The sequence below is a fragment of the Passer domesticus genome, chromosome 10 (genome assembly GCF_036417665.1).
Source record: "Passer domesticus isolate bPasDom1 chromosome 10, bPasDom1.hap1, whole genome shotgun sequence".
Lineage (NCBI taxonomy): Eukaryota > Metazoa > Chordata > Aves > Passeriformes > Passeridae > Passer > Passer domesticus.
In genome coordinates this window covers 24,660,088-24,683,477 of record NC_087483.1, presented here as the reverse complement: position 1 = coordinate 24,683,477, position 23,390 = coordinate 24,660,088, and the positions used below count along the sequence as shown (strand labels likewise).

At 36.7% G+C, this 23,390-nt stretch overlaps 1 protein-coding gene across 6 annotated transcripts in view; it reads right to left on the bottom strand.

Annotated features, from left to right (window-relative positions):
* Nucleotides 1-3,506: 3,506 nt before the first annotated feature.
* The window catches only part of STK39 (serine/threonine kinase 39), a 78,697-nt gene continuing 58,813 nt past the window's right edge, over nt 3,507-23,390 (bottom strand). For all 6 annotated transcript variants that reach the window (XM_064434589.1, XM_064434588.1, XM_064434590.1 and 3 more), the window contains 4 exons: nt 22,902-22,954; nt 20,994-21,062; nt 9,006-9,070; nt 3,507-4,991 (listed from right to left, as the gene is read on the bottom strand). In XM_064434589.1, the coding sequence (XP_064290659.1) occupies nt 4,917-4,991; nt 9,006-9,070; nt 20,994-21,062; nt 22,902-22,954 (262 nt within the window). In that variant the 3' untranslated portion in view covers nt 3,507-4,916. The remainder of the gene's footprint in view (nt 4,992-9,005; nt 9,071-20,993; nt 21,063-22,901; nt 22,955-23,390) is intronic.

The window sequence follows — 23,390 nt, the reverse complement described above, 5'->3', positions numbered from 1 at the left end:
TGGGTTTTTTATTAATTTTTAGAAGTGTAGCTATGGGGAAAAAATTGAGTAAAGGCATGTATTTTCCATCTACTCCAATTCCATTTTGTATAGCTATCCCTCTACATAAACACATCCACTTGCATAAGTGATTTTCTACACCCTACTGAGACACTAAATAAGCACAGCCTTTCAAATTCATGCTTGAAAATTATGCATATCCTAAAAAGGACAAGATTGCCTCCTTATTGATTTATGCAGGGAAAATTATATTTCTCCTTCTTACCACATACTCTTCCACGTCCCTGTAATTGCTCACTGAGCCACCATTGCCCATATTCTCAATGTTATTAGTGGCAGACAACTTCACAACTACTGAGTTTGATTCAACATCTCAGATGAACACAACTGTGAAAGCAGCTTGATGAGCATCAATCTAACAATCATAAAGCAGATATAAAACCACATTTTTATGTGCATTGCTATGCTACTCTTAGTCATTGAGGGAAAATGAATAACTAAAATGGTACAATGCTCAACTAATATGCCTGGATTATTTCATCAGCTGGGCCACTGTGCAATAAAATGCAAGGAAACCAGGCTTTGCTGGAGTTTTTGTGGTTTGAGTAAACCTGGCTGTTCATTAGCAGAGCTCATGCACAGGGAACTCAAAGATCTAGGTTCCTGATCCTTTTCCAACTTCTCATTTTAAAATAATTAGCATTCTTTGTGCATGCACATGCATGAGTACACTGCAAGGGCATGGAAAGGCTGCCCACTTGATGCAGCAGAAAAACCCACAGCAAGTGACTGAATAAAGTTCTATCACAATTGATTCAGAGAAAAAATAGACTAACTGCTATTTGTTATCAACAAGGTTTCTCTTTTTTTTTTTTTTTTTTTTTGCTGCTTTGGTAAAATGTGGGAGGGTAAGGTGGGAACGGGTGGCAACATCCTCTGCTCCCTGCTAAACAGAAATCAGCATTTCCAATGCACTCAATTAGCAATGTTTTAGGTCTGTGTCAGAGTCCTCATCAGAGCTAATTGATTCCAGGCAAAGGCAAATCTCACCATTCAACATCATTATGCAGAGGTAGGTGGTGAAAAGGAAAACAGATCTCTGATTAAAGAAAAGCATGAGGGGGAGGCACACCATTTACAAGCTGCACACAGCATTCCCACCCAGAGAAATAACAGTGTTTAAAAACATTCTGAAGAGAGATGCTTCACAATCAAATTTCATAGGATTGATCTGGAAGCCCAAAAATTGGAGCTGTGACAACGGACCAAGCTATGTGAAAAGGCTTTCTTTATCTCAGGAGAGAACATGGGAGAGAGAAAATTCGATTATATTTCCTGACTTATTTCCCTACTCCTCCTTCCACTCCCACTCACAAAGGGTGTTCTAGGGCAATAGAGGAAATTGTGATAGTACATAGGGTAATAGTTCAGAAAACAAGAATACTTATCAAATGAGCTAGCTGAATTGCAGTTTGAATGCACAACTCTGTAGACGTTGGTGGGAAGATCTGAGGTCAGCACTTGTCAGAAGGAAGAGATGTTGTGCTCCTGTTCTCTTGGCACAAAAAGCATATGTTGCCAGCATGGGAAACAGCTTTCCTGGCCTAAAGCCCATGCTGGAGTCCCACAAGATAAAAGGCTGGAAATGTCCCTTCTCTCCCACTCCTTTACACATGCAAAACCAGTCTCCAGATCTGGTTTTGTGCTAAGCTAAATTCTATGTTTATACTCATCCTAACACTTTGAAACTAATAAATGCAGAACTGTATTTTGACTGACTTTCATCTCAGTCCACAGAGCTACTTTCAACAAGCTAAAGCACAGCACACTGGCATGGCTGGCTCCATGGACACTGACATTAATCAGCCCACAGAGCCTGCAAGTGCCCAGCTGCAGGCACTGGCATATAATCACCATACAGATGATTATATTTTTAGCACCATCTAATTAAGCCCTATTTTCCTGGCCTTAGAGACAGCTACATGGCAGCTCCCCTGTTCCAGCTTCACCTCATTAATTAGAGACCTTTTCTTTCAAACAAGACAGGTGCTGTAGCCAGCACCACAACTATTTTGGGGCAAGTAATGTCACATCTATAAGAACTTCACCCAGCTTCCTAATGCTTTTTATGTAAACATGAACGAATGAATAGCTGCTAGTTTTTTCCCTTATTATTCAACAGAGGATGTGTAGATCATAATAAAAAAGCAAATTGCTATGACGTTTGCTATTTACTTCTACTCATCATAGCTTGCTCACTGCTTTCTACTGCAATGTACTATACATTTTCACCTTCTTTTTACCTTCCGTATATACTAAAAGTATAAACTACTTACAAATATCATTTTAACACACTAAAGCCTTAATTACCCTTTCTTTCTACCTTTTCAAAAATGCATTTTGCTCACATTGTGTTTATACACAATATCTTAGCAGTAAAAACAAGAAAAAAGTTTTAAAACCCAACACAGTTGTGACAAAAATGCAACATGAATTTGCTGCCTCATTGAACCACAGAAGTATCACCATGTTTCTGCATCAGATCACAAGTGAGCAACAACTGTTAGGACTTTATCTCGGTACAATACTGCTGACTGCCTCAATTAAAGCGTTAGATTCTTTATTTAGATACCTCCTGCAGCCCCAACCAGCACAGCAGATGAGCACTTCTGACAGTTGCTACTCATATCCCAACACTTTTTCCCACCTTCTGGGGAGGTGTATAGTGAACATGGAACATTATTTTCATCCAGATATATATATTCTATATATATTCCACTTCTTTTTCTAGAACAGTGGAAACAAGAAGCTTCCCTTTGAACATTCACTTCATCTGAGAAAGTATTGTAGCAGTAGTACAGTGGATTAGTCAATAACGGTGCAATGCTTAGAAATGTACATTAAAATACATAAAAATAACCCCATAGCAACGCTCAGGATTTAGCCCCTCCCCATCGCAGTGCTGCAAGTTATCACCTGGGTCACTGGTATGTGCATGTTTCAGGAACTTTTTGTTACACTGGGGCACACAGCTGAACAGCCAGCTGCGAACCGCAGCCGGACGAGCAGCCCTGAGCCCTCACGGCCGGGCCAGCCCTGCCCGGCACGGCCGGCCGCGGGGCCCGGACGAAGGCTCACTCACGCCGCTGCCCGCCGGCTGCCGAGAGCCAGCCCAGCGCCGGGGCTCGCCCGCCGGGAGCCCTGCGGGCACCAGCAGCCCCGAGCGGCCCGGCCGGCCCCAAGGCGCCTCAGCTGGGCCGCCGAGCCCACCCCGGCCCTCCCGCTCTCCCCCAACACAAACCTGCCCCGGGAAAAGCATTGATTTATTGAAGTAACCCCTTGGGAACCTTAAAAATGGCTTTGGCAAAGCCTTGGAGAGCAAGGAGCCAAAGCAATCCTTTCCTCCACCTCCTCCTCCTCAGATGCCTCTCCCAAACTAAGGGCAGCAGCCTTTTGTAACAACTCTGTAATCCACCCAGAGCATGGAAACTCAAAATACAAATCAGTTTGTGCAATACATCTTTATTTTAATTTTATTTTTTTTAATCTTTGCAGTCATCTTGGAGTAATCATCATGTAAACAGTAGGATGGGATGGGATTACATTGAGTCGAATGCAAATAGTTCTAGAACACCTCAACGATTATGACAAGGCATTATAAATAACTTCTCTTAACAATATATATTTGCCATTTTCAGTACATTAAAGAGCTGCCACTTATCTAGGATTAACTAGGAAGTAGTTTAAAGTGTAACCTCTGAGAAACATGTCTCCAAATGTGGAAGTCTTTCTAAGGTTCCCTAGCTCCATAACATCTATGTCACAGGTTAAGCAGAGGACTACTTAGGTCAAAGTGTTTTCTTTGTAATAGTTTTACTTGATCATTGCACAAAGCCCTATTATTCCACCTTGGTATTTAGCAGAACTTCAAATAAAGCTTCAGTTCCATTCTTCAAGTTTTTATTCGCTTGTATACAACTGGTTTCTATCATTTAGGGTAAGTCAGATCAGAGATGGACACAGTAAGCATTCTACCTTAACCACGGTTCACAGTAGCTCTAGCTCATAGACTCCCCAATAAAGCATAGTCAAAATACTCTAACACCTTTGCTACTGTATATCACCTCCTCGCTCAGATAACTATATAGATTTATATTTATTGTACCATATATATGGTACTTCTAGAAAATGGAGATTATTTATATAAGCAGCCTCAGGCACATTCTTAAAACATTAATATCTGCAAGGCACCTCCCACTCCCTTGAGGATCAGTTTGTGGACTGGTTTTTTGACACACAGCCAACAAAAGCTTGCTAATGCCGGATCAAATTATTTCAAAAAACCCCTAGAAGTTACCAAATACTTCAAAGATATACCTGAAACTTTTTTAAATAGTGGGAGATTAACTGCAAATAGCACATAATCAAGTCAAATAATTTTCTTATTACTAGTATGTGTAATGCATAAATATATGAAAAATAAAATTCACAGTCATTTTTTAAACTAGAATTCAAGTTTGGCTAATATTTCTAAACTTTTATATGTATGTTAATTTCTAAATGTAACAGAACAGAGGCAGTATTATCAACCACAAGTACAGGTAAAATAGTATCACTCAAAGTCTATGAAAGAAGTAAGCTTGATAGAAAGTTCCTTTTTTAACCAATAAATACAGCCACCTGAGAGCATTTCCACAGGCTTTTCACTTTGGGGCAATCCAAATCAACTGCTAAGAGACATTTAGGAGCATTTTGAACGTTAACAGCAGCGGTGTAGCTGTGGGCTTTGCTTGTTCTGACTTTGTGAATTGCTAGATAATGAAGCAGAACTCAGTGTGTGGTGCATTAATTTTCCCTTGTATCTAAGCTGGCTTTTTCGCAATCTCACAATTCGGCTTGGGGTCAAGGGACAGACATCAGCTGACACTTAACTGAGCAAAACCAATCAGTTTCACTTCATCAGGAATCTCAGTGCCATCACAGCCAGAGGCCTGCAAGTACAAACAGAAATGTTTAGTATATCATGCTACAAAGGAGCATTGACAGCCAGGATATAAAATTTCCCCATATCACCCAGTCAGCAAACAGCTTGATTGAAGGAAAGCTTTCAGACTGCTTCAAGTGGCCTCAGTCAGCATCAAACAATTGCATCCTTAATTTTAGCAAACTCTTGTAGTCAATACTAACAATTATGGGAAAAAATACTGGAAAATGGACACTGAAATACCCAAAATCTTTAAACCAAACCTTCTAGACTGGAGCCAAATTTGCTTTTTCATGGGAGTAAACAGTTTTCACTCATGAAGAGCATCCAATATATATGTATAGAATCCACTTTTTACCACTGTGCTGTACACAGCAAATGTCTCATGAGTCCAGCCAGCAAGTTAGTTCACCAACCAGCTGAATTCTTAAACAACAAACTGAAGCAGTCTTCAGTAAGAGAGTAAATACTAATATTTGCAAAAGGACAGCTCCAGCTGTACTAGTACAATCTAGTACTTAAAACTCTACATTTTAAATTCTTCAGTAAAGCCTGTCACAAAACAAATTAGTACAAGTGATCAGTTCATTTTTCATATATAACAGTAAGAATATAAAACCACTTTGCTCAGGACTAAACAATTACTTTAGGTCTGTTTTAAAAAAATATGCTGGAGGCAGAGTATTTCTGTTTCGATTTTTAAACACAGAAGTTGCTTCTGTAGGACAAAAGTGACATTTTAAATAAAGGGGTTTATACATTTTTATCTGTATGGTAGATAAGTCAAAATATTAATAGAATTGGATTAAAATGTGCAATGCTAACTTACTTATAACAGATGCCTTCAGATTCTTTTGCATATCACAAAACATCTCCAACACAACAATTGGTCCACCCTATAAAAATTATTTTGATCCTTTTTTGCATTAGTAGCAGTTGACCCCTTTAATAGAACTGGTTTGTGAACATGTGCTGTAAGGTTAAGAGCCCTCAGATTGTGTACAGAAGGTGCACTGACACAATCCATGGAATCTGCATGACCAGAAATAAAACTCTGTTGACACTTGTGGAAGTATTACATCAGGCTACTCCTTCAAATTTACTTTGAGCAGACACAGAGAACAGAAGCTCTCTCTTCAGGTAGGTAGTATTTCATATCTCTTACAACACAGAAGCACCAAGTTAAAGGTCTGAGCTCATCACTCCTGGTAACTATTCAGATATCTGAATGATGCTTGGATTGGAAATTTACCAAATAAATGGAGTTTGAATTTTGCACTTAAAATGTAATGCTAAAAAGTGCTACTACTACTAACACTGTTCTATACTCTGACTAGCTATCAATCTCCTCAAAGCCATGCTAAGTAACGTGTCTAGATGCATATAGATATTTAAATGCCTTCCTTATCAATAAATATTATCTTATGGATATTTAATGCACCTGGAATCTATTAACTTATATTTTGTGCCTAGCATAAATACAAATACTATACACAAACTGCAACATAAAAGTACTTGGTAGAGACTGAACACACTCTTTCATTATTGGGTTTCTTTCCACCCTTTTTCATAAGCAAAGTCCTTATACAAAATGCAAGTTATGCCGTGCAATGATTTTGTGTTTCCTTGAGTGTTTCCAGGATTATTTGTGTGTTAAAGCAGCCTCCTTCCCAAAGTGTGGACAGCTGGATCCTTCAGGGAAGTTTTCATTCTCTGTTAGCCAAGACAACTAGGGGATATTTAATACTATATATGTTCTGCAGAATTACATAATTTTAAGAGCAAAGATATATTGTTTATAAAATATGCAAGAGAAGGAATCCAACCCCTGACATCCAGACACCTCACCTTAAAAATTTTCTTTACTATTTCTGTAATAATTAGATATAAAAATAGTTAAGACATAAACTGTTCCTTTTTCACCCCAAAGATTAACAGCTTGCTGTTTGAATAGAAATATTATTTACCAGCAACAACAACCTGTAAGCAGTAAGATACTAACCAGACTCCTTGTCCAGAAATAGTAGCAACTAATCCTAGACTAAGAAGTAGTTTTGAATTGACTTTTCTGAATGGATATATGCTACATTTAGACCTTTAATCCCCATTAAATATTTCCCAACACAATGTGTTTTAATCAAGTTGTATATAAGTGTTCAAATTCAGTGAGATGTTGCTAAGAGGTAACAAAGACCCAGTAGTGCATACAAAGATATGAGAGAGTTCTCATAGGCAACAATTCACTTAGCAACTTCATTATACAATACAGAAATAGGCAGAAGCAGAACATATATGAAATTAATCCAAGGAGAAAAATCAATTAGGATACTTCTTGTTATAGTCTTTCCCTGTGAAAATAGGAACTAGTGCAGGAAACCTAGGTCAAAAGTATGAGGAAGAAAGTAAGGTTAAAAATTAACCTCCAGAATTCCTACCTATCCAGTGGAACTTACCTACAGCGGGGACAAAGACATTGATTTTGGATTGTCTACTAATTCTCAGTATGGTAAGGAGCAGGATGATAGCAGCATTCACTCACTGGAATCTGAAATTCTAGGTGACATTGACTAAACCTCAGCAATAAATCCAACTAAATCACAAAAAAATAGAAAAAAAATCCCAACCTAAATTTTCAAGTGGATTTGTTTTCAGCATACATAACCTGGATACTATGGGATATTACATTTTGGAATCACAGGCCTCTATTTTAAGTATGGGAATGAGAAATCCAGGCTTCTCAGAGCCTCTGGAGTATCTGTTACCTAAATGCTCTTGGTAAGATGCCATTTACTACACAATAAAGCCAAGTCAGATGTTTAGAAGACAAGAGCACAGATCAGTTGCAAAAAAAAAGCACTAGCTTTTAAGCTATATTTATAGCAAAGGCCAGAGAAAGAAATGAATTTGAGTTACGTGTCTTTATTCCCCTACCCCAACCCCTTCTCACAAGGAGGGTGGAAGTTCAGGGGATTTCACTGGACTGTAGAGGAAAAATGAGTTCAAATGAGTCAGCTAAAACTCCTCAGATCTGTATAAAGAATGACATGGGAAGAAGAGTCTTGAATTAATACATCATCATCAATTAGGTCTAAAAATGGCTCTCTACAGCAGCTGCTTTTATAAACAAAGCTGTGATTCTGGAGACCTGCTTATCTAACACATTCAGTCTAGTCTCTCATGTGACTGAGTCACTCTCAGCAAAAGGTGCTGAAAGCTAATTGGTATTTACATAACTAATAATTCAACAGCTTCAGCTATATACATTTTTCAACTTAATTTTAACAATAAATAAAAACAAACACAGCACATCAATTCTGGCTCAAATTTTTGCCATTTAAATTTATTAATATTAAATTAAGTCTATCATGCTATGATCGATATTGACCAAAATTAAGGACCCATGGTCCAGTGTACAAAATGCAGCACAGAAAGGAGTCCCAATCCCCAACCCAGGGTCTGATGACATAAATACAGAAGATAGAAAGAGGTAGAGAAGGAGAAAACAGTAAAATACAGTGGGAGAAAGACCAACATGCAGGTGTGGATGGTCAACTGAAAGAAGGTTGAAAAGAAGAACTAAGGAGAAGCAAGCAGTGGAGAAGATGACCTGCATGCAAGAAAAATGGGGGCAGGTGTTTGAAAAAATGGGAATGGAACAATATGTCCATGAGCAGAGGACACTTCAGCCAGGGTAGATCTAAGGGGGTGGGGGTGAAGGAGTGTTAACCTAGCTATTACAGTTTTCTCTGCTTTACTTGTTTCTGCAATTCTTCCCAAGGGTTTTCTTACTGCAGCTTCTCCCCTAAACCTCAGGCTGCCTCAGAACTCATGTGACTGAACCCCCTTCCCCATGGCACTGTCCTATCAAAACAGGGTTTAAACTTTTTCTCTAATACATGGAAATTTCAGTCACTTTATCTATCAACACATTCAACAAAGTAGCTGTAACTGAGATAGAACCCGGATTCTATGTGAATATTGTGATATATTGTCTGTTTCTTCCATAGATGCTTTTACTTACCAACTTAAAAGTCAATGTTTTCAACGCCTTTGGATCATCTACTATCTTCTGTAAGTTAGCAGCAACTGTAAAACAAGGACAAAAAAATATGATTTACAGAAAATTGCATTCAACTTGACATCAAGGCTTTTGCTGAATCTTCTACTTCATTCTACACATATATGTGTCTGTAAATTACCACTTGAATCATTTAACCCTCTCTAGCTGTGGTTTCAGAGGGCAGTTGGGCTGCCATAAATCCTACTTCCTTTCTTTCACAGTCACTGATACTTTGTGACTATGTGAACTGATTCAGGGGGATAATCTGCCTGAAAACCAAATTACAGAAAAAAAGCCCAATTTACTAATTCTCAGTTTAGGCTATTCCATAAATAGTTAACAATCACACAAATGCAAGTGCAAGGAAGATGGGAGAATCAGACAGCCAAGGATAAGGTGATGGCTAGCATGATTTATATCATCTTTCTGCCATAGCCAGGGTCACTATCAGCATCAGTTTCTAGCAGAACACTGAGCTCACTGTCCTCTCTAACTGGTTTTATACATGTGCTTCTCTCCCTTTTTGGGGCTGGCACTAACACAGACTCTAGGTGATATGTTACAGCTCACTAGCAGAAAAAAACAACAAAAAAAGTTAAAATACAAGAGTGACACAAAAAGAGCTGATCTTCAAACTACTCTCTTAGAAAACATGATCAAGATGTGTCATGTAACAGAAATAAACACTTTAACTGGATGAACAGAGCTTGAGTGTGCAGAAAAGGAAGCTCTATGCTGTAACAGAAATATCAGGAAGGAAACAATTTACTCTTTGAAAACAGAGAAGAATGCAGGAACTTAATAAACACTTTTTCTATCAAAACACCTAAGTTACATTTTAAATTGGTCTGTTTTACGAATATTGCTAACATTAGTCTTGACTCCAATCTGCTTTCAGCTTTGTATGTTTACTAAACTGGCTCCCCAACTTTGCACAGTCACAGATCCTGAACTAAATCAGACCAAATCATTAAGGGCCTTGGTTCAAGACTGATATATGAGCACAAGATGTAATCAACAGGATATGAGCATGAGATAAATATTTCACACCTGGCAGAGCTGTTTAAACAAGATTATAAAAAGGAAATGAACAGGTATTAAGTAGCAGACGTTTCTTAGTACACTGACTAGGTGCATACCATAGAGGCAAGAAAGAAGATGCTGCTCATAAGTAACTCTCTCCACATCATTCATATGGTGAAAGATCACACCACACATTTTCATGTTCCATGTCTTACAGCTACAAGCTTAGGTTTCTGCTTCCTCCACCTTCTAACATTGTGAGGACAACATTTTCACTCCCACTGTGCCTGATCATGCATGATCCACTGTGTAATAACAGAAATTCACCTCACAGAGGAAGTACACTACCTTGCAAGGGAATGTAGAAAAGTAAACAATTCAGCCAATCTGTCACTGTTAAATGCAAATCAGTTTTCTGTGGGTCTCATTTTCTTTATACAATTAAAATAGGACTATTACTAAACCTACACAGTTTGGACCACTAGGTATGCAAATTTCCCTCAAAGACACCAAAAAAATTCATGCCAGGCATACACTCGTGACAGTAAAGAATGCTTTCACTTACAAGCAGTTGCTGTTACTGTTCAGCCCTATACAGAATTACTTGTCACTTCAGGCAAGTAAAAAAATCCCAATTATTTTTAAGTGGAACTATTCGGCTTTATTGACGAAAATCTTCTCCAGCTACTGGATTTAGGCTCCTCTCATTCAGAAAAATTATTTACTAGGCTAAGACTCACTAACCCTCCTAGTACAGTTCATGTGCAAACTTCTAATTTGCCTTAAATACGACAAATGAGACTAAAGTTTCTAAATGCTCTGTTTCTAAATTAACCCAATCACATCTGCAAACCATAGTGAGGAAAACAACCACCCCATTCTCACCACCTTTCCCCACCCCACAGTCCCAACAATTCTTGTGTTGCAAACTGGTGAACAAAATCAATTTAATACAGTAACACTCCCTAAAGTGAAAAGGAGTTTCATACTAGGACTTTCTAGAGGGGCAGGAATTGTTTCCTCCACTGATACTTAGATTATTTGGAAAAGAGAGAAGCAGTGTAAAACGTCTCTTTACACCTTATCTCTAAGCTAAGTATACTGCAGCTCCTATTGACAAAGCCATTTTTCTTTGAAATAATCTGAAGTCATGCCTTGGATGTTGTACTTGTGAAATTCATAGATTAGCAACTGCAAGCAGCACTAACTGATAATTAAACTCCTTTTGGGAATTCACTGTTTCTACAAGGCCTGGATATTCTATACTCCTTTATTTTGCAGAGTGTTTTCTCAGTATGTTATGGCCATGCACCTATAAAAGTCAGAAGAAGAAACATGAACAAGAAAAAATTAAGTGGTGATGGAAAAATCTTTGCCAGCAGTAACCTCAGGTAAATAGAGTATACTTCAAAACATGCCTTGGAGCAAAAGCTCTCTTTAGACATTAGTAACAGTTAGGACAAGAGGCTTTTTGTTGTTTACAACAATAAATGAGGTGCTGTTCACTTTCTTCAGAAGGCTTCTGAAGGACATGTAATCAACCTACACACCACAAATCTTTCCAGGTTCTTTTGCAGGTTTTGCTCAGTGACAAATGGTTGTGCCACTCTGACAAAATAAGTGTCTGCACTTGCAGAACATGCAATAGGAGAAAAGGTCAAATCCAGCATATAAATATACAGAACACAGGGTGTTAATTGCAGATGGTATCAATAAAAAAACCCCACATAACTAGAGGCTTTTGCATGTGTGTAATGCAAATTACTTACTCTTTGCAATATTAGAATTTTGGCCAACAACATAAATTACAGTTTTTAAATGAGTGATTGATATGAGGTAACAACAAAAAAAGCCCACCTTCAAATCTTACAAATACAAGATAATAATTGATATTAACCAAATAACAACCAAACTTTGGGCAGTCTCAAATAGCTGGTTTTCTCCTGTGATGTGGCAAAGCGCTCTCTCTCTGGTTACTTAAAATTCTTAGCACGGCATGAAACTTAACCCTAATAGCTTCTGAAGAGGGAAAACTTCTGGAAAAGTTAAAATTAATGAGACAGTAAATAAAGCTATATGAAGTACAGTTAAACTATTTCCAGTACAATGCCCACCCAGCCAACTAAGCCAGAGCCATCTGGCATAAACACAGACACAAGCAGAATCTAAAGCTTGAGATGATATTTCTGGGGTGCTCTCAAAAGAATAATGATTCATCTGCTTTTCCATTTTGCAAAGAATGGATGGGTAACCTCAGAAATAGCTTATGAACTCATGCTTAGGTTCAACAGTTTGCAAAGCTAGTGCATATTGTAATCCTGAAATTCAGATATGGGGAAAGGGAAGTATTATTCAGGCACAAAATTACTGTCACCAAAAAAAGAGAAAAATTATAACCTTGGAGAAAATGAAAAATATTTTTAATAAGTTAGAAGTGAAATATTTTTTATGTAGTCTAAAACTCAGTCTATAAAAAATAGCTACCTTCAACTGCTCCCTACTTCATCAACAGTACGGCTGTTAGAGAAGACAAGCTCAAACCTCCACAGATTTATTGGCTTTCTTGCTGATTGTTTCAAATATTACCTCTTCCCCAACAGTAGGCAGTTATTTTACCATTTTCATCTGATACATGGAGCTCACCATAATTAACTGCCTTGGGAGTCTGCTGGTTTGAGGATTAATGCTGGGTTCTCCTGTATAGGTCTTAGGACACAGGGTGCCTGAGTAAGTGGAATTATCACTCCCAAAAATTCAGCTACTGGTAGGGTTTTCCTCCAAAGGGCTGAATATATAATATATAATATAATTATAATATAATATATGCACGCTCTTGAGGCTCACATATTGCAAGATGTTCATTGCAATCTATGCACTCATTTATATTTCATATTACACAGTGGTGTTCACGCATTTGCAAGTTCAGAATGAAGTCAAAACTAAGTTTTAAAACCTAGATAGTACTGTATTATAGTATATTGTGCAAAAAATGAAAACAATCAGTGTTTAGAGCTTTTGGTAACAATTCCTCCAGATCTCTGTCTTGTTATTATCTAACAGCTCACCAGCTGTCTGCCTTGAAAGATTAAAGGGCTCTTCAAAGAGAGATCAAAAAGGTCACTTAAGTGTAATGTGATTCCATTAGTTCAACCATTCAGGATGCTGTGAAAAAATTCCTTCAGTTTATGTTGCTTAGTAGCAAGGGAAATGTTAAAGCATGTGAAGATCTGTGGCAGCTAACCAGCAAGTGTTTATTGGTAAAGGACTGCAAGGATCTAGACATGATTCTTGTAAGTAAGAAATAAAAGAAAACAGAAAGATCAACAGCAAACCTGGCTTCTCTTCTGAGAAAGCTATTGGACACTGATATGGCAGAAGCATTAAAAACATTTAGAAATTTATTATTTATGAAGTGTCATTAGGAATTTATCAAAGGGAGATTAAGGCTCACAAATTTGTCTGAATTCTCAAAGTGTGCTGCTGAATCAGTAGATATAGATAAAAGACAGTGGAAATTATCTCCATTTCAACTTTCGATACTATGAAAATTTCCTACAGCTCAATTAGCAGCCTCACCATCAGAAAACACAGATTAAAGAGAGCAGGTGCAGGACAACAGAAGGCTAAAGCAGCTCTGCTTTGAAAGGAACACCAAGACTGGAAATGGTCTCCTACAGCATCCCAGTGAACAGGAACCCCAGTGAACAATTTCCACATGCACTTTCCACAATTTAAAGCAATTATTAACACCCCTTGAATTCTGTGGTTCATATGAGTTCTGAGTCCCAATACTGTATTAATTCCTTATTCCATACAGACATCCTAGGTTTAGGCTGATTCATGTCATTTTAGACATTAAGGATATTAACCAGCATTTGGCACCAGGCAATCTCATTCCAAAAGGAAAAAAAAAAGTTTTGGATGGGACCAAAGCTTTAACAACTAACCAATTACCCTAGGTTATTTAAATGAATGGCAGAGACATCAGGGGGATATATTCCTGATTGACTTCTACCCACAAATAGAGACTTTAAATATTTACCCTTGCTCAAACTGAAAAAAAAAATCTCAACACATTTACAAAATAATAGCAGATCTCAAATGTCTTCACATTAAGTGAATTAGGATTGATTACCATGGAGTATTGATATCCAGGGGTCACAGGCAAAAACTGGAAAACTGAGGATTGGTAAAGTAATTACAAGTTGTAAGTTTTCTTTAGGTAACTGATGGAAAAATTCACACCCAACAGAAGCAGTATATTTTATGAAACAGGAGTACTGTATACAAATAGAAAGTGACATAAGGTAGTGCTAGAAGTCTACCTACATCAATTCCAATAACACATTATTAAGCTCCTGAATTCTCAATTACTTAGTATGGATATCTGATTCCAAGGAAACATTTTATATTCTACAGTCTGTGAGAAGAGGAAAAAAAAAAGGAAAAAGACCATAACTGTGACAATTGGTTTTATTGATAAATTAAAATATTAATTGTACAACTGGAAAATTGTAACTTTTCCCAGAAACTTGTAAAAAAAAGGCGGTTGATATTTCAAATTGTTTTTTCTTCCCCCAGAGGATGTAAAAAATGCTTAGGGTAGCCACTGCATGTTTAAAACAAACTAAAAGGATAAGCAAACAAAGTAAAAGGATATTCTACTTGCCTTTATAAAAGGATAGATGGAATATATTTGGATAATTAAATACTTATGTATTTCAGACCTTGATTCTTCATGTGCCTAATGGAAGAGATTATTTAGGAAGGTGAGGGATGAGTATATACATATTTCATCACTTCCCCTTCATTTTGAGGATCCTGAGCAATCTAGACCTCAGTCTATTCTCAAATGAACATTTATAATAAAAATTTAGACCTGCTGCCCAGCAGCAGGGCTGCTAAATAGCTAGTAGGGCTATTTAACAAGCCTGAGATATTACAGTAAATTGTTCTCTTAAATTCTCTATACAAAAGAATGAGAGTACTAGCTTGAAAAAATCATTTCCCCATGACTGAATGTAGAAATCAAGTGCTAGTTTTCAGACACAGGTTTTGACAACAGTTTGATAATCATCAAGATAGTGAAGACAGCTCTAACAAGTATCTCCATCACACTGGATTAGATCTGAAATATAGGTCTATGCAGAAATAAAGCCGGTCATATTCTGCTATGCATATTGTTACTTTGCAATCTCCTTTCCCTATCAGGTCTTCACAAGTACTCCTGTCCCAAGTTCAGCTATGAATTATAGATAATGTTCTGACAAAACTATTAAGAAGATGAAATAGCAGCCAGGCTACTTCAATACCTTGTATCTGAAACTTGAAACAAGAAGAATATATTTAGAAAAGACTCCCTGATGTGCCAGAGGTAGATTCTGAGATAGAATACATCTAGCTTGAAGAACCTCAATAAATCCTTATTTTGACATACTAGCCCCTGGCAGAGAAGTGAATGCAAAGGAAATAAAGAACAGCAAGTAAATTACTATTGAAAACAGGAACATTACATACATTGCTGCTTTTGCAATTTCTGATTCAAATTGACAATTGTTTTTGTTTTGTTGTGTTTTGTTTTCTTCTTAACTAGAAGGGAAACTCATTGAAACTTTGATTCAGATCTATGAGGGGCAGAGAGTTTATCACTTACTGTATCAGGCAAATCTCAAACTAATCCCACTAATAACCATTGGATTTATTCTTCATTTGCACATTTGACTAGGAAGCAGTAGACTGCATGTTGAAAAAAGGAACTTTCTTTGAAGGCAATTGCCAATTCTACCTTTTTTTTCCTTCAAAATAACTAAAAATTATTAGTTACTTTATCATGGCTGTAAGACAGGCACATTCACTATGACACATGAACACACATATGTATGCGTGAAGAATAATTTGCACACTTGGAGGATTTCTTATATCATATATTTATAGTTCAACAACAACAGCAACAGTGATTATTCACCTAACACAAGGCTTTTTGCACCTTGAACCTTTACATTTTCACCAAACTGAAAATTCATCATGTTAGGAACTTCCATGAAACCTGCCAGCTTCACACAATACACTTTCTCCAGTGCACCTTTTACATCCAACATAGAAAGTCTAAAATAACTTAGGTGCAATTAGACACAAAATTCATTAGCTGCAGGTGCACCTCAAGCTTCCAGAACTCCCGGCAGTCTCATCATTATGAGTCACCCTTCAGTGCATTAGCTCTAAATGAGCCAGATGTGTTGAAATATTTAAGTCCTTGTTAAAGCCCCCAGGGATTTTAGAGATATTCTTCCACTTGTAATGTATTTGCATATCTTGCTAAAGAGATACTGAGTTATGTACACATGTTGAAGGCACGTAGGTTACTACAAAATGCCTTAAAATACAGTCAGGTCTTCATTAAATCTATACGTTTTCTTTCTGAATAATATATTAAAATAAACACAAAATATTTAGTCTAGCTAATTTAGTTGAAATTAATTTTTAAGGATCTATAAAGGCATTTTCTCATTAGAAAGTTTATGGGTACACTGAGCTTTGGAATAAATAAAGTTGTGATATATTTAACTAAAAATTCAGTTGTTTCACTTGGTTTGAACCACAAGTAAAACAAACAAAACTTGTAAAAAAATTTCTTAAATATTACAAAAATCAGTGCATCTCAAAATATCACTGATATTAAATGACAAACCTAAGGTGCCCTCAAATAGTAGTGCTTATTCCAGTTAGCCACCCATCCTGCTCTTTGAGCACAAAAATATATGCAGCATGTCTTCCACTCATGCAACTCTATCCCATCTCCTAACTGCAGTAAGATGAGTTGGAATTAGTTAAACAAAATCATCATTTCGTTTCAAAGATGACTAATCTAAAAAGACAAAGTAAAACTAGGTATAAGCAAATGCAAGGCAAAACCTAGGAAAGCAAAAGAATATTTACTGTTTAAGTCCATGGCTTTTCTAGGAATGTGGATTATCAGTGCCACCATAAGCTAACTGTACTAACAAACTGGGCTGGTGCTTTTTCATCGTTCCATTTTAGAATCAAAGTACCTTCAGCATCAGCAGATATCACACTGTAAGACAGTCAGCTGTTTCAATTTCAAATGCTTTACTACTGTGAGTAATTAGTAACTATATATTATTGCTACACTATGTTATATATATTACTTACTGTTTAGCAACATGAAATAATGTTATTCTGGGTTTGGTTCGATACATGTTCTCTGAACTCATGGTCATTAACTTATCCACAGCCATGGTGGGCTTTCTTTATAAATGTAGATGCTAATTTAAGTTCTGTTTACTTACAAAGTAATTGTACCAAACTATTCTGGTGCCTATTGTATTCACACTTATAAGAAAATATTAAAGATATTGATGAAAAAGCTTGCTACTTTCAATATATGACCTTATTACAAAATAGCATCTGTTGGGTTTTCAGCTGGTTCTAAACACATTAGGTCTTTCAGCAGGAAGCTTTATTTTTAACTGACGAGAAGCTTTTCTTCTGCTTACTAAGTGGATATCTCCAACATCTCCAGCAAAGACTTTCAGCAGTAGTTTATGTCACATGTATTTAAAAGTGAAGGTGTATCCTTCCATGATGCTCAACATAATCAGAGATACTTTTTTGACAAAAAACATTGTTTAAAAGGTACATTGAGTAGAAGGCAACTGGACAGTTCTTGTTGACAGTATTGCCAACAGTTGACAGTTCTTTTATTAAGCAGTATTCAGGAAGGGAAGGGGGTGGTTGTTATGTATATACTGCAATTTAGTAATTACAAATACACCTTCAGGTTCTGAAATTTAAGCAAGGGCTCCAGAAAATTAACTATAGTCTAAGGCTTCATTTTAATTAAATGCACATTGTATATACCAGTGGAGTAGGACTGCAACTATGCGATTTTTAACAGAATCGACTGTTGATATGATTTGAGTTTTCCTTATGGTATCAAAAATATAATGAAGCATTATCTGATGAACATTTACCAGCTAATATACGTGTATTACCTACAGAGACACATTATCACAAAAGAAATTTTGAAAATATTCCAGATCTGATTTACCTGATATCTATTTCAGCACTGCATAAAAATCCCTCATCAGCAAGATATCACTGGCTCCAAGGCTCATTCTCCTCTGCAAACACAAACTCTAATCTGCTTTTGAACAAATCTCTGTGCTGATTCCCATGATCTAGGGACCTTCTGTGAAACAATGCTAAAGGAAAGGAAACCAAACATCAAGCTGTGATTTCTCCTTTTCTGCAGAACAGGTAGCTGACCTTCATGTACATCAGAAAGGAAATCTGCCTGGGAAGCCTGTGTTAAGTGAAGCAAATCCAGCAAGACTCAAAAGGTGAAGCTTGTTGATGTTTTTAAATTCTATACACTAACAGCTTCAGCTCACACGTGCCATGGCCATACTTCCACAGCATCCGCTGACTCCTATTTAAATGTCCTTTCAGGAGATCGGCCATTATGCCAACAAATTGTTGAGTTCAACATAAAAACAAGTATTTTCACCTTCCTCTTTTGTCCAAGTCTACTTGTTTTAACATCCATGAAAAGAATCTACAGGAACAACTTTCATGAGACTATCTCAGAATCTTGTTTTCATTCAGGTTACAGAGGCTGAATTTCTGCCTGCTTCAGCTAAAAAATGAAAGGTAATTTATCACCTGCTTTCAATCTGGAAAATAATGGAATCAGTTCTACTGGTGAAGAAGGTTAACCCTGCTTTTCTATACTATTCCCTTCTTCCTATATAGGAAGATTTTAAACCTTTTGAGTGAATGAGGTGCTAACATAATTTCACACAGAAAATTAATTTTGTAAGCAGATTTACATTTTAAGCACCATCTGCTCTCTTATATGACCTCTGTCTTTAAACTAAAGCACTTCTTAAGATTGCACTGTTACAGTGAAATATTTTAACAAAGTGCAAATTTAATTTTTTACTTAATTAAAATCAAAATCACATTTTGCATAAATCTTCCCTCAATAAAATATGAAATCTGAAATAATTTTCTAGGAAGGTAACAATGTCCAAACATATCTGAAAACTTCAAGGTGAAGCAGACACAAGATTATAACACAAATTCACTCAAGAACTTGTACCTGTGGAGCATGAGGTAAGTTACATCATAAAAAACCCACCATATAAACTAAATAACGATTAATATAAACTAAAAATAAATTACTGACATTAAATACAAGTTGATTCATTCCACTACATACAAGAAATTTTATTTCCTTAGATTTTTTTAGTACCACAATAAAAGATAAAACATGAAAGTACAGAGAAACCATCATGATCCTAAAAATCAAAGTCTGATATAATTCAAAACAGGGACTAAGCAAGAAGTAAACTTTTATCACTAACTAGACAGTGCCTCTAACCAAGCCTGATAGGGCAAATCTTGTTTAAATATTTGTGCTTCTTCAAGGACCAAAATGATACCACTATGGGATGGGAATTTATCACATGAGGGACATCTATTTTCACTTGCATTTCCCCCACCTTGCTAGGTGATAACAAATCCCATTCATGCTGCCATTTTTACAGAAGTACTGGCACTTTGCATTGAGAGAGAATTTTGCAGCAAAGGGAAAATGAAGAAGGGAAAAGATTTCTCACTAGTTCCCGGCAGGATTTGCACTACAGCATCACCAGCTGCCAGTCAGACCTGACTGCCCAGGCAGTCAAATAACAATTCTTTTGTTAACCAGAAAAAAAAAGTCTTATTTCTTAAATGAAAATTCTGCCAGAAATATTATCAGTACTATGGTAATGACATTTTTCATACTGGATGTTTAAATGACAACAAACCAAGGCCAAGCAACTCCTCGTCCCTTAAAATAACCATGCAGTAGAAGTGACTTTAAAAGTACCTAAAGCTTGGATCATCTGCAAGCCTCCCTAAAATACTTTTTCTTCAGAAATAAAGGTAAAAGATCAGATAAGAATTTTAGTTCTTAGATCAGCTAGAATTAATCGGTATTCTGATCATCAAAAAGCAAAAAGTACTGAAGTACTGGTTTCTCTCAGAAGGAGTTTAACTACAGATGCAGTGAGAATGTATTTTAGATAATCTTCCAGGCAAGTAATGAACTTCTGGAGCTGTAAAACACTCTCCATACCACTGAGGAGTTTGGTAAGGAAATCTTAACCTACTGATAAGAATTTTATTGACCACAACACAAAAATTGACTTGGTTGTATCCCTCAGTTCAGTTCTCCCTCATCTAGCATATACCATTCCCTCTGATTCTGGTGACTATACATCTACTGGTCTTGAGCATCCAGAAGAAAGGAAGAAGATGCAGAGAAATAAGCACTTCCAAATTAATCATCTTTATGAAGCACTGAAATTCAAGTAAAAGAAAAAAAAAAATTAAACATTACCAAGCCTGGAACAGAAAAACAGAGAAGCATCTCTCAGCCACCAGAAAACATTTCTGATTACCTTTTTTTTTCTTTTTTTTTAACCACAGAAATAACATCATTAGATGCAATTTTCATAGTCCTGAACACTGTTTTACTCCTCCTTCTATGAACCCAAACAGAAGAATTACTAACTTTAGAGTTGCCAAAGCACAGTCTGCAATATCCTACTGACAAATAATTTTATTGTTACACAAAAAAATGAAGTTATCACAAAAATGCTCAATCACAGAATTGTCAATAATCCTTCAGGAGAACTATATTATATCACCCCTCTCAAACCACTGAAGAGATCTGACTTCCAAAAGCAATTCTTGGACTGGTATCAAAATTGCCTTGTTGATTGAAATATGCATACATGAAAGCAAAATTAGGACAAAAAAGATCTTCTGAAAACCAGCATCAGAGAAAACATTTTTTCACATCCATTAACACAAACTTGTCACAAGAGCATAATTACAAACAAAAATGTAATTTACCTATAACTACATCATGGCCATCAACCAGGCCTGCAGAGAAGAGCTCCTGAGAAACGCCATCTGCTGTGTCTGTCCAAAAGGTGAAAGGAATAAGTGTAAGAGTCCACAAAAACAACAAAAAGTATCAGTCATCCAATGCACTTCAACAAAAAAATATATTTTAGTTCCAAAACACCCATGGAGGCAGGATTGAATTCAAAATTATCTTTAATTAGGAGAAAAAAAAGATAATTATCTTACCAGCCTCAGCACAGCAAATCACATAAGGTAACGACTTGACTCATTGCAAACCCCCTACAGACCTCTCCTGGCCACCAGCACTGCTCTCTTAACTAACTACATCCTTGTACACATTTTGCAAGTTCAGTATCTTCACAACCAAGAAAATAAACTATGCTTTAGTGTGGTTTTCACTGTTTTCTTTACGCCCTCCATTGTTCTGCATATCTAGACAGAGACATGATTGAGTAGGCCTTCTGGCTTGTTGCAAGTGGTGTAAAGGACTTACATGAACAGTCATTATTTTGAGATCTAGGTTTTAAATAGCTTTTAAGTATTGTGACTCAGGAAATTCAAAGCTTGGATGGATTTCCTATTAACTGCTGTACCTGTGTGGGTGATTCCTAAGTCCCTGTGACTAGTACTTGCCCTGGATGAAGACCTTAGAAGGCTTAGATGTAAGTAGGCAGGAACAGCAGGAACAAGCCTAAATTCCAAATAAATCTCAGCTGTAATCTGGCCCCAGCACCAAACATCCTAATGGAGCTCATGCTTTGAGGCAGTTACACAAAGTTTTATCATTTCCTCAAGAAACGTGCACAGGTGAAAAGCAAGGTACCTGAGCCAGCTGCAGTTTCTGGAGATGAGAGGCACAGCTGCCTTCTGCTTGTCTCAGTGACTGACTATAGGAACAGTCCTGCCTATCCTCTTATTTTTGACCAAGTAGGAATTCTCAAATGGCTTAAGTAACTGCCTCCCAAGTAATTATTTTGGCAAACCAAGATGTTCTGTGCCCAATTAAGTAACAGGCCTCTATTGTTTTCACTCATTGCCAAAATCAATGAGAAAAGCAGGTAGACAACGCAGAATAAATCCATGCACAGAACTACTGCACATGAAAGATACTACGACTTACTGTGAAAGAGACACCTCTTCCAACCTGGATTTAATTTTAGGTGAAAACTCTTTGAAGGCTTCTCTAAATAAAGTGAATACTGACTTGTAAGGAATATAAAATAGGTTCATAGTTCAAAGGGTTGCAGTTTTACAATGATGATACCTTCTTACTCAAAATATTAGCCTTCTGTGCATTTCATCCCAGTAATACCTGATTTTTTTTTCAAACAAAGGCAACTGTACAAGTTCTTACAGCACTGGAAAGCCTAGAGTTCTATAAGCATGCAGTAGAGTTTAAAGTTTCAATAGCAGAATTTCTTTCTGGTGATAATACCAAAGCTAGAGATACAGCTAAACTTTCAGCTGAAGACAGCATTTGAAAAATGGTGTGCACTTTTTACTCGTTAATAGACCGTCTTTTATTATAAAAGGGAAAGAAACTTAAATATTACTACCATCACCACATACACTTTTATGGCTACTATATTCTATTTCCAAATGTGAAAATGAAAATATTGCTAGGCAAGTTCTTATATACCATATAGATCATTTCAATAAGACATGAAATTGATAAAAGTATACTGTGAATAAAGTTTTCTAATATATATATTATGCAACCTTGCCACTAGAATTTACATACATTTGCAATTCTTACTCCACTGAGGTTCAATATAAAGCTCTGCACAGTAGGAAACATTCCAGAGAGGCAGTCTGCATTAAGCATAAGCAGTAATCCATTTCTGAAATGCCTTTTTAAGCAGTAAGAGAATAATTCAGTTGCAGGAGCCTTACCTCTGCCTGGAGTAAACTCAAACCGTATGTCATTAAGTTCTTTCCTGGAGTTCCTGAAAAACAGTCAGTGCATACATTAAAATGTAATGAAGAACAGAACAACTATTCAGTTCCTACACCCAAAGAATACCTCTGGCATTGACAACCACATTTTTGTTGCATGTGCTTCCTTGAAAATACTGCTGTCCCAAAGCACCTAGACTGGAAATACTCCACTGCATTTTCATGGCAGTATTTTGGGAAAACTAGCAAAAAAATATGCTTAAGTTGAAAATGCATTCAGTACCATAAAAGATAAAATAAAGTCCTCTGATAAATACTTTCCTTTTCATCTTCAAAAGACATTCTGCCATACTGACTCTAATAGTTAAACACAGTTGGAGTCGGATACCTTATGCTCCAAGGACAACAGAAGATTCACTTGGACTTAAAGCTCCCCATTTGAGGTCACATTTATACAAAGATGTTTAAGAGACAAAGTATCCAGCA